An 11,274-nucleotide genomic window follows, 5' to 3' on the forward strand; every position below is an offset into this window, starting at 1 on the left:
GACACTGGGAGTGACAGCCAGTGGAGTGACGGCTATGCGTGGATCATTGCCAGCAGCTTCGGGGTGGAGGTCCAGACAGAAACACCGCGGCTGCCCCTCCGTGCCCTGCTGCCATTGAGGAAAGAGGCAGGAGAGGGGCAGCCACTCACCCAAGGGTGCAGAGCACGAGCCCTGCCAGGCCCTATCCTGGGTGGTCAGAAGAAGGAAGGTGTAAGGACCGGCTGTAATGGGGCCTCACGTAGGAAGGAAGAAGTCCGGAAGGTGGGGAGTGTGCTGGGCTTGGGCCCTACGTGGATTCTGGACTCCAGGTCTGCCTGTGTTGGCGTCTGATCAGCCACAGGCCCACTGAACCCTCCAGGTAGTGGGGGTTCCATTCTCTAGCCCCCAAGCTGGGCCTGGGCTCGGTGCCTCCCCAGCCCGGCTGTGAATACGTGCCCTGTTGGCAATGGTCAGTGGCTCTGCTCTTGTCTAGGGGCCCCCACAGTCCAAGCCCCAAATGCTCTTCCCGCCTTGGGCTGGGAGGGCTGGGAGGGCTGGGAGGGCTGGGAGGGAAGCCCGCGCCACCGTCAAAGCCCAGGCGCTCCGGGCGGGGAGCGGGCGTGGCTTTGTTGGCCCCGCCCATCCCGGTTCCTGGCTGCGGGGAAAGGAGTTGCGTGGGCGCAGACCGCAGGAGCAGTGAGCACAGAGCGCGCAGAGCGAGCAGAGCGCAGCGTGCGGCGCGCGGCTGACCCGGAGGTGAGTGCCCGCTCGGTTGCTGAGGCCCTGCTGGGGCCCAGGGGCGACTGGGAGGAGGCAGAGGAGGATCGATGTTAACAGCTGCTAACAACTGCTGAGCCCAACTCTGCCAGGCCTGGAGGCACTCGGAGCTTTTCTCTGCCACATCTCCCACGGAAGGAGGGACCCATTCTACAGATGAGGCAACTGAGACCCAGCCAATGAGGAAGAAGCAGGGCTGGAGGCAGCTCTAGCAAGCGGGGTCATCCTGACTCCAGGGCCCAGTGTGCTGGAACGGAGGGGGTGACCTCCTCCAGTGCAGCCCATCACCGTGTGTCGGGCTCGGAGGACCAGGAAGAGAGAAGGGGTGCAGAGTGAAGAGTACGCTGGACCTCGAAGGCCACGGGACAGGGACACTTTCATCTGTTCCTTAAACAGGACTGGGGTGGCCCCTGGTTGGAGCAGGGATGAGGGACCTTGACAGGTACGGGCTGTGGGCCAGGGGAGGGGCCTGGCTAGGCCCCTACATACCTGTACTCACCACAGCTTGTCCCACCTAGGGAAGTAGCCAGGCCCGAGGACCCCGTGAGTCAGGGCCACTAGGCTGCACCCCAGGGCACCCCAGACCTGGTTTCCTACAGCTGCTGTTTTGGCCAGCCCAACTCTTTGGGGTGCCCAGGGCGGAGAACAGTCCTCCCCTGAACACGTGTTTGGCACTGGGACTTCCAAACACTCAGCCCAGGCCTGGGTCCATCCTGACTCAGCCACCTCCTGACCACCTGACCGTGGACCTCACCCCTCCAAGCCTCACTGGGCCACACATCCAACAGGATGCAGTGCCCTGTCCCTGCAACAGCCCTGCCAAGTTTAAACGAGGTGGCATAGGGCAGGGATTACCTGGGGGCCGTGGTCACTTTTGTCGTCACCCCATCCAGATCCTGCCTCTTCCGGGGGGTAGCCGAGTCCCTTTTACTCAAAGAGGAAATGGAAGCTCAGAGAAGGCAAGAGATTTCCCCAGGGTCACACAGCCAGTCCCAGCCCAGATAGGTCTCCTCGTGCTGATCCCTGACTCTGCAAGAGTGGAATGCAGCCCCTCCCACACACCCTTCCCAGCCCGGCCCGGGCCTGGAGCTTCCACAGCCGCAGGCTGCCTCCAGCGCATCCTCTCCTGTCCCCAGCTGGGGACAGGGCTGCGTTCCCTATTTAGACTTAAGTAAACCAGGCCCTGGGGGAGGGGTGGGGGGAGGAAGTAACCAGCTGGCCAAGCCCCAGCCGACCCAGGCCGCAGGCCAGGCACTGTGGCGCCAGATCTTCACCCTGGGTTGGGGGGGGGCGGCCCTAACCCGTGCCTGTCTCCTCCTCCTTCCCCCAGTTTGAGCTAAGGAAACTGAGTCTCAGGGAGGGAGAGTGGCTGGCCCTGGGTTCAAGAGCAGAGGCCACAGAGCCCTGGCTTGTGCAGGGCCCGCTGGAGGCCACCATGCCCCCACCGTCTCCCTGTTGGCATTTGAGCAGGGCCCTTCCGGCCCATTTCAGTGTCTGCAGTTTCACTTTCAGTGGTTTCGACACCTGAAGGCTGCTCTGACTTGCACCCACAGCAGCTGCCACCGGGCAGGCCAGGCCACGGGGTAAGGTCCCCGTTCTTCAGTCCTGTCGCCCTCAGCGAGCCCCTGAGACGCCCACCCCCTGGGCACACACAGACACCACAGGGAGAGGAGCTCCCGCTGCCTGTGGGGACAGGCCTGACCTCAGCCCGGTGTCAGTTGTCACAGATGCTCCCTGGGGTAGAAAGACGAGGGCTAGTCACCCGCTAGGACTGCGGCAGCCCAGAGGCTGCTGTTGGAGGCTACCCTTGGCCCGGGGCCCGACCTTTCAGGGTGAGGGCAGATCACAGAGGGGACACAGTGGGGGCAGAGGCGAGGTGTGAACAGAGCAGGAGTCACCAGGAGCCATGGGGGGCAGAAGAGCCAGCTGAGCAAGAGTTTGAAGTTGGGCTTTGGGTCAGGATATGGGGTCAGCCAGGTCAGGCTCCCTACTTCCCTGTGACCTCAGCCCCCCATCAAGCCTTCCTGGGCCTCAGTTTCCCCATCTATCAGATGGGGGTGGTTGCCCGAGCTTCTAGGCTTATGTGAGCTGAGGTGTATGGAATTCCTACCTGTGGCCTGTGCCCGACTGAGTCCGCACCTCCTGGCCGTCCCGCAGGACCATGGGCTCCATGTTCCGGAGTGAGGAGGTGTCTCTGGTCCAGCTCTTCCTGCCCACGGCGGCCGCCTACACCTGCGTGAGCCAGCTGGGCGAGCTGGGCCTCGTGGAGTTCAGAGACGTGAGTGGGGCGGGGAAGGCGCGGGAGGGCACCTCGTCCTCGGCGTCCCAGCCGGCGGACCCTGTCCTCCTGCAGCGGCCCCCAGCGCTTCCTGACTGCCTCGGCCTCTGCCAACTCCGCCCTTAAGAAGGCAGCTTTCTTCCCCCAAAGCCACCCCGCCCAGCCTGGGTTCAGCCAGGCCCTGCCCTGGTCTCCTTGGGGTCTGGTCTGTCTCCAGCTGGGCGCCTGAAGGTTCACAGTGTGCATAGCACCGTTCTGGGGGGAGGCAACGACAGCCCGAGGAGGGTCAGTCCTGGGCCTGGGGGCAGGGACCTCCCTGGCCCCCACCCCAGGAAACAAGCCCCTCCACACCACCACCACAGCTCAATGCCTCGGTGAGCGCCTTCCAGAGACGCTTCGTGGTTGATGTTCGGCGCTGCGAGGAGCTGGAGAAGACCTTCAGTGAGTTGGCCCCCGGCCCACATCCCAGGCAGGCTTCCTGGAGGAGGAGCTTGGTCTGAAGGGGAGAGTCAGGGTCGCCCAGGTGGAAGGCAGAGAAGGGAGGTCCAGGCTGGGCCCTGCAACGCCAGGACAGGCAAGCAGATGGACTGGGGTGGGCAGAGGCCAGGATCTAGGGCCAGGCAAGCAGTCCCTCCTCAGACCTGGGAAGAGCTCTGGCATCCGCTCGGTGGGGAGCCTGTAGGCGGACGGGTCGAGCCTGTTGTGTGATGGTTTGATAGCTTGACTGATAGCTTGTAAGTAACAGGCAGGTACTGTGTGGGCCTCTGCACAAGCTCAGGCCCTGCAACGCGAGTCCACCGTTGGGGCCCAGGCTCTGGGCCGGGCAGGGGCCAAGGGCCTGGAGAGGGACAGCAGCCGATGACCTCAGAGGGAGGGGTGGAGACCTGTGGGGATGGAGGTCTGGCCTGGGGTCTCCTGGGGGTCTCGGACTCAGTGAATCCATTAGGGGGGTGGCCAGTGGAGTTTGGGACAGCACTTGGGACCCCTTAGCATTAGCCAGCCCTTGGCTAACAGTGGCCATTAGCTGGTGAGGTGGTCTCTCCTGACACCCATCTCCGCACCCAGCCTTCCTGCAGGAGGAGGTTTGGCGGGCTGGGCTGGTGCTGCCCCCACCTGACGGGGGGCTGCCGGCGCCGCCGCCCCGAGACCTGCTGCGCATCCAGGAGGAGACTGACCGCCTGGCACAGGAGCTCCGGGAAGTGCGGAAGAACCAGCAGGCACTGCGGGCCCAGCGGCACGAACTGCAGCTCCATGCGGCCGTGCTGGGCCAGGGCCAGGGCCAGGGCCAGGGCCCCCAGGTCAGCTCCAGCCAGGCCGGCCCAGGGGAAGGGGCGAGGTGTCAGGCCCCGTGTGGGCCAGGGCTCACGGTGCCTCTCCATTCCCAGTTGGCAGCCACCCACACAGACGGTCTCTCGGAGAGGACGCCCCTGCTCCAGTCACCTGGGGGGCCACACCAGGACCTGAGGGTCAAGTGAGTGAGGGGCAGCTTCACACTCTTTCCCCTCTTTCCTGTCAACCCCAGAGGCCCCAAGTGTGCCTGGTGGACCACTCCGGGCAGGGCCTGGCCTTGGGGTGGCCTGGCTGGGGCGGGGCGGGGGCAGGCAGGCGCAGCCCCACCCAGCCCTGCCTGGCCGGCAGCTTCGTGGCAGGTGCCGTGGAGCCTCACAAGGCCGCCGCCCTGGAGCGCCTGCTCTGGAGGGCCTGCCGTGGCTTCCTCATCGCCAGCTTCAGGGAGACAGAGCAGCAGCTGGAGGACCCGGTGACGGTGAGCAGGCCGTGGGGACACCGAGGCTGGGGGCGAGTGCTGGGTGGAGCCGGGACTTCCAGGTAAACTGGGCCCCACTTGGCAGGGTGAGCCTGCAACGTGGATGACCTTCCTCATCTCCTACTGGGGCGAGCAGATCGGGCAGAAGATCCGAAAGATCACTGACTGGTGAGCCCCCTGGGGCCTGGCTGTCTGTGCCCTTGTGCCCAGGCCCCTGCTGTCCCCTCCAGGGAGCCCGCCCTGTCCCCTGCACTGCCCTGTGAACTTCAGCCTTCAGCCTCTGCCTGGCCCAGAATCCCCTGGACCCCACCTCATGACCCCTGTCCCCCCACCAGCTTCCACTGCCACGTCTTCCCGTTCGAAGAGCAGGAGGAGGCCCGCCGAGGAGCCCTGCAGCAGCTCCAGCAGCAGAGCCATGAGCTGGGGGAGGTGGGCATCTGTGGCCTGGGGGGCCCTGGCCCTGCCCCCTGCCCGTTTGCCCCGCCTGACTGCTCACTCTGCCTCAGGTCCTGGGGGAGGCAGAGCGCTTCCTGAGCCAGGTGCTGGGCCGGGTGCAGCAGCTGCTGCCACCCTGGCAGGTGCAGATCCGCAAGATGAAGGCTGTGTACCTGGCCCTCAATCAGTGCAGTGTGAGCGCCACGCACAAGTGCCTCATCGCCGAGGCCTGGTGCGCCTCGCGTGACCTGCCCACCCTGCAGCAGGCGCTGCTCGAGAGCTCGGTGAGCCTCTCCCGCCCTCCCCTGCTCTCGGCAGCAGCCCCTGTCCGCCTCACTATACGCCGCCTATTCCCGACACCACGCCTTTGCCAGAGATCCCCGCCCCCAGGGAGTTCATCCCGATGGCCCCCACCCAGCAAGCCCACCCCCTGGCTTCCCAGAGCCCCTCGGGTGGGCCGTTGCACCCTGGCAGCTGCAGTTAAGTCAGAAACCAGACTCAAATCCAGACTCTGCAGGCACTGGTCCTGTGAACTCGTGGACTAGAGGGAGCCTCGGGCTTCTCAGTCTGTGAAGTGGGTGTGATGCCTTGCCTCCAGGGGTCACTGTGTTGTGAACACACCACAAGCTGCCCGTGACGAGTGGGTGCTCACAGGTGGCAATGGGGCTTCCTCTCCTGGGCTACCTAGATGAGCAGTAGTGGGCTTCCGTTCCCAAGCAGCTCACATCCAGCTGGCTGTCCCGAGATCTCGAGTGGAGGCAGGTGGGGCAGGTCAGCCTAGTTCAGAGTACGGGGGCTGCCCTTGGTCCCCCAGCGCTGGCCCAGCCAGCCCCCTCGCTGCTTCATGTCTCTGTCTGGGTCTTGCTGGGGGGGTCTGAGAGTCCCAGAAGGCCCCGCCACCAGTCTCATCTGTCTGTCTGTCTGCTGGGCGCCCCAGAGGGAGGCAGGTGTGAGCGCCGTGGTTCACCGCATCCCCTGCCGGGACATGCCCCCCACACTCATCCGCACCACCCGCTTCACGACCAGCTTCCAGGGCATTGTGGACGCCTACGGCGTGGGCCGCTACCAGGAGGTCAACCCCGGTGAGAGCTCAGCACCCCCGGCTCTGCTTTGGTGGAGGCCTGGGTGGGCGGTGTCTACACTGGGCCTGTCCCGCACTCTGGAGATGAGGGGCGCGCCCCTGTCATGCTCTCCCACACTCTTGGGTCACAGCGTTGATTCCAGCCACCCCCCCCCCCCCATGAAGCTTACGAGGGAGTCGGCAGGAGTTGAGCCAGGAGAGGTGGCTCTGCAAAAGAATGGCCGGGTTCAAGGTCTGACTCGCTCGCCTCAGCAAGCATCTTAGCTTCTTTAAGACTCAGTGGTCTCACCTGTAAAATGGGAATTAGGCTCGGAGAGGTGTTGGGAAGGTGAACAGTCGTCAGGTGTGGCAAACGGCGAGCCGCCAGCCAATCAAGGCTGCTGGCGTGTTCCGTTTGGCCACACTGTTTTGGAAGAAGTGCGCTCTCCCGGGGCCTCTGAGGCATCTTGTACAGAGAGGCACGTTGGGCGGCGGGGTCCAGCTGACTGCAGGCCCCTCTCCCGCAGCGCCCTACACCATCATCACCTTCCCCTTCCTCTTCGCTGTCATGTTTGGGGACGTGGGCCACGGGCTGCTCATGTTCCTCTTCGCCCTGGCCATGGTGTTGGCTGAGGACCGGCCGGCCGTGAAGTCGGCGAAGAATGAGGTGAGGGCGCGTGGGGGGCCTGGTGGGCCGCGGGCAGCGTGGCCGGACCCCACCTCATGGCCTCCACCCGCAGATCTGGCGGACCTTCTTCAGCGGCCGCTACCTGCTGCTGCTCATGGGCCTGTTCTCCATCTACACCGGCTTCGTCTACAACGAGTGCTTCAGCCGCGCCACCGTCATCTTCCCCTCGGGCTGGAGCGTGGCTGCCATGGCCAACCAGTCCGGCTGGAGGTGAGGCCTGCCTGCCCCTGCCCCCGGGTCCCTCCACCCTGTCCCCACTGCCCTGACCGCCCTGCCCACTGTTGCCACAGCGACACATTTCTGGCCGAGCACCCGCTGCTCGCCTTGGACCCCAACGTTACTGGCGTCTTCCTGGGACCTTACCCCTTCGGCATCGACCCCGTGAGTCCTGGTTGCTGGCCCGGGTGCTGCAGGCAAAGCGGGAGGGAGGCTGGTGCCAGTGCCGGAGGCTGGGCCCTGACCGAGGAGGGGCCCCCTTGCCGGTCCCCCCCTGCAGCGCCGCACGGAGCAGGGAGGCGTGCTGTGGCGGCGCCCCCTGTGCCAGGCGTGGCTCTGAGACCTTTGTGTGCGATGGCCTTCCCTGTCACTCACGTGACAGCTTCCAGAGCATCGTTCCCTTCTGACGGGGGTGGGGGGGGTTTGTGCCCAAGGGGACCCAGGCAGGAAGAGCTGGGGTTGTCTGGCCCGTCTGTGCCTCACTAGCTCCCCCTGTGGCCTCTCAGGGGTGGGGTGGAGGGGCAGATGGCAGATCCTGCTGGGGCCCAAAGGGGACAAACAGGCTGATGAGAATGACGAGGGCGTGGAGGCCCCTGCTTGACACTGGTCCCCCGCCCCCCCCCCCCCCCCCGTCACCCCAGATCTGGAGCCTGGCTGTCAACCACCTGAGCTTCCTCAACTCCTTCAAGATGAAGATGTCCGTCATCCTGGGGGTCACCCACATGGCCTTTGGGGTGGTCCTGGGAGTCTTCAACCACGTGTGAGGGCCCGGGCTCTGGTAGGGGCAGGGGCCGCAGGGCCAGTGTGTCCCGCTGACCCAGCCCTTCTGCCCCAGGCACTTCGGCCAGTGGCACCGGCTGCTGCTGGAGACCCTGCCAGAGCTGGTCTTCCTCCTGGGCCTGTTCGGCTACCTGGTCTTCCTTGTCTGCTACAAGTGGCTGCGCGTCTCGGCCGCCGGCGCCACCTCCGCCCCCAGCATCCTCATCCACTTCATCAACATGTTCCTCTTCTCCCGCAGCCCCACCAACCGGCCGCTCTTCCCGGGGCAGGTGGGCCAGGGCGGGCGGGAAGGGCACTCCCTGCAGGGGCCCCTGGTCACTGGGCTGCTCAGAGCTGCCAGATGCTCAGCTGAGAGACAGGGATGCAGGCCCGAGGCCGAGAGACACAGAGGTCTGGGGGCTGGACACCAAGAGGCTCCCAGCTGGGTGGCTCGCAATGGCTCCCGGAATCCCGTGGCCCCTTCTCTCTGAGGACTGCAGTCGCAACACTGCTGGGCTCCCGGGCACCCGCCCCCCACCAGTCAGGCTAGGTGTGCGGCCTGCAGGGGCTCCCTGACTCGGGCCCCCGCCCCTGCAGGAGGCGGTGCAGTCCGCACTGGTGGTCCTGGCCCTGGCCACGGTGCCCGTCCTGCTGCTCGGCACCCCTCTGTTCCTCCACTGGAAGCACCGGCGTCACTTGAAGAGGAGGCAGGCTGGCCAGCTGCAGGTAGAGGCAGCGCCGTTGCCAGCCCCAGACGCCCCTGGCTTGTTCCACGCTCCCTGAGTGGCAGTGTGCAGGCAGCGAGGGGCCACACGGGCCGTCGCTGGCGGGGCTGCTGATGCTGCCTGCTCCCCGTTCCTAGGACGAGGTCAAGACGGGGCTTCTGGACTCGACGGACGGGTCTGTGGCTGGCTGGGGCTCTGATGAGGAGAAGGCCGGGTGCTCAGAGAACCAAGAAGAGGCCGAGGTGGGCGTGGTGCCTCCCCGGGGGCGGGCAGTGGCTGGCGTGGCTCGCCCCTCACTGCCGCCCACCCCTCCCTAGTTTGTCCTCTCTGAGGTGCTCATGCACCAGGCCATCCACACCATCGAGTTCTGCCTGGGCTGCATCTCCAACACGGCCTCCTACCTGCGCCTCTGGGCCCTGAGCCTGGCCCATGCCCGTGAGTGACCTGCGTGGTGGGTGGCCCGCCAGCCAGGTCCTGGCTCCATCTCACACATACACACACACAGCTGCTGGCTGGGCAGCCTGGGCGGGCCATTTCTCCGGGCCTCAGGGTCCCTCTCTGTGACGTGGGGACCTCAGAAGAGGTTTCGGGCCCTGAGGGGACTGCGTGGGAGGCCCTGGCCCCCGGTCTCCACTGCTCCCCCTTCGCCCACAGAGCTGTCGGAGGTGCTGTGGGCCATGGTGATGCGTGTGGGCCTGGGCCTGGGCCGAGAGATGGGCGTGGTGGCCGTGGCGCTGGTCCCCATCTTCGCCGCCTTTGCCGTGATGACCGTGGCCATCCTGCTGGTGATGGAGGGGCTCTCGGCTTTCCTGCATGCGCTGCGTCTGCATTGGTGAGTGGCCGTGCGGTGGCAGCCAGCAGAGGGGGCAGGGGGCAGGGCCTATCCCTCACCGGCTCCCCCTTCTCGCCCCAGGGTGGAATTCCAGAACAAGTTCTACTCTGGCACTGGCTACAAGCTGAACCCCTTCACCTTCACCATGGAGGAGGAGTAGCCCCTGCCAGTGGCCACGCCCATGCCTCAGTTCTGCTGCCTGCGTGAGGCGGGAGGGGAATAAAGAGCAGAAGGCCCAGGACTGTGTCTGGGTCCTGTCTGGAAGGCAGGGGTGGGGGAGGCTGGTGCGGTGGTGCCCGCGCTGGCGTGGCAGGTCCCTGGGCTGTGGGTGAGGGCAGCCTCGGTGCCTGTCCCTCACAGCCTCCTCTGCAGCTGAGCGGGGTGACAGACACCGGTCCAGGATCTGGAGGCTCGAACAGTCGAGGAGAGAGGGCCCATGGGCACATCTGTGACAGTCCCAGACTCTCCGGGGGCAGGACCAGGGAGGGGTGTCCCCGGCACATTCCAGCTCGGGGCGTCTTCCCAGGTGGGGCCCCGGAAGGCAGCGTCTGCCCCTGCAGTGTGCAAACTGGCTGAAGATGCTCCAGATGCCCGGGGGTGGGGGGGCGGGGAGGGTGGTGCCTGGCGCCAACTGGCAATGGTCCCATCCCTCACCCTGGTGTTGGCCCGGGCACGCGACGCTCTGGCGCAGGGTGAGCAGGGGTGTCGTCTGTACACCAGGGGCCACCATCCGGCAGAGAGGGCAGAGGCTGGTTGCAGGCAGCTGCAAGAGTCAGGAAGAGGGCTGAGCCGGACTCCAGGCCCGGCCTTCTCGTGGCAGGAGGCCGAGGCCTCTGCTCCCCCACTGGGCGTGCAGTCAGCTGCCCTGAGGCTGCCCTGCCTCTGCCGGGGTTGGGGGTGGTGTCCCGGAGTTTTCTGGCCTGGGTCCCACCACTGGCTGGGAGGCAGAGCCAATGCTGTTCGAAGCCGGGCTTCCTCCAGAGGGAAACCCCCAGAACAGCGGCCTCTCTGAGGCTCGATGCCCTGGGCACAGCGAGCCAGGGGGCCCGGCCCCATCGCTGTGGCTGTGAGGGGAGGCTGTCTGTCCCTCGGGACCCCCAGATGCCAGGCGACCCCACGTGCTCAGCAGACTCGGCCAGAGAAACATCAGTGCCTGGCGAGGAACCAAGGAGGCTGGTGCATGGACCCTGGGGGCTGTGGGAAACCTGGGCTCAACCCGGACCCGGAACCTCACCCCTTCCTGGGGAGCAGAGCTTCAGAGTTGGGTGGTGACAGATGGACTGGGAGCAGCCCGTGGTGTTTTGTGAGGAGGCAGGTGTGGTTGCAGGGAGGTGCTGGCTGGCCCTGCCTTGGCCGACACGTGCCTGGTGAGCGCCGTGGCAGGAGCCCAGGTGCAATGGGACACGCGAAGGCTCTGCAGTGAGTGTGGCAGGGGTCGGGAGTGTGGAGGTCACCTGCACTGAGGACAGGCCTAATCGCTGCTCACTCTAACACAGGAGAGAACTGAGAGAACAGATCAGAATTTCAGGAAAAGCCATGCACGTGGAATGACAGCGCTGGGCCAGGGAGGGTGTGTGGGGGGGTGGACGGGGAGCCCATCACCGCAGGCCGGGCCCCAGCGCACCCCGGTTGGGGAGACGGCGAGCGGCCTGGTGTCTTGAAGAGGAAGGCTGGGCAAGGGCAAGGCAGCCGGGGACGGCCGCCCAGCCCTGCGGGCACAGGGAGAGCTCGGCAGCTTTATTCAAAGCAAGTTCTCACGC

The 11,274-nt window shown here is 65.9% G+C and overlaps 1 protein-coding gene across 5 annotated transcripts; it reads left to right on the top strand.

The window, feature by feature from the left end:
- Positions 1–623: 623 nt before the first annotated feature.
- TCIRG1 (T cell immune regulator 1, ATPase H+ transporting V0 subunit a3) lies at positions 624–9,755 on the top strand. 5 transcript variants are annotated; one of them, XM_053662875.1, is made up of 21 exons: positions 624–735; positions 2,257–2,339; positions 2,914–3,034; positions 3,397–3,475; positions 4,100–4,332; positions 4,420–4,505; positions 4,673–4,799; positions 4,885–4,967; positions 5,135–5,228; positions 5,306–5,518; positions 6,172–6,316; positions 6,822–6,961; positions 7,035–7,192; positions 7,273–7,363; positions 7,840–7,958; positions 8,034–8,247; positions 8,555–8,683; positions 8,820–8,924; positions 9,000–9,117; positions 9,337–9,514; positions 9,596–9,755. In XM_053662875.1, the coding sequence occupies exons 3-21, from the start codon at positions 2,918–2,920 to the stop codon at positions 9,672–9,674; spliced, it is 2,508 nt and encodes an 835-aa protein (XP_053518850.1). In that variant the 5' UTR covers positions 624–735; positions 2,257–2,339; positions 2,914–2,917; the 3' UTR covers positions 9,675–9,755. The 5 variants fall into 5 exon arrangements, with proteins under 5 accessions (XP_053518850.1, XP_053518848.1, XP_036991289.2 ...); XM_053662873.1 differs by having other exon boundaries at positions 2,269–2,339; XM_037135394.2 differs by having other exon boundaries at positions 2,310–2,339.
- The last annotated feature ends 1,519 nt before the right edge of the window (positions 9,756–11,274 follow it).

Source organism: Artibeus jamaicensis, unplaced genomic scaffold, assembly GCF_021234435.1.
Source record: "Artibeus jamaicensis isolate MK-2021 breed Jamaican fruit bat unplaced genomic scaffold, CSHL_Jam_final contig_3109, whole genome shotgun sequence".
Lineage (NCBI taxonomy): Eukaryota > Metazoa > Chordata > Mammalia > Chiroptera > Phyllostomidae > Artibeus > Artibeus jamaicensis.

Excerpts from the sequence above, each read along its gene's own strand:
- TCIRG1 (XM_053662875.1), top strand. The coding sequence starts at position 2,918 with ATGGGCTCCATGTTCCGGAGTGAGGAGGTGTCTCTGGTCCAGCTCTTC. Across the intron at positions 4,506-4,672 it reads CACCAGGACCTGAGGGTCAA|CTTCGTGGCAGGTGCCGTGG; the intron begins GTGAGTGAGGGG and ends CCTGGCCGGCAG. Across the intron at positions 7,193-7,272 it reads GCCAACCAGTCCGGCTGGAG|CGACACATTTCTGGCCGAGC; the intron begins GTGAGGCCTGCC and ends CTGTTGCCACAG.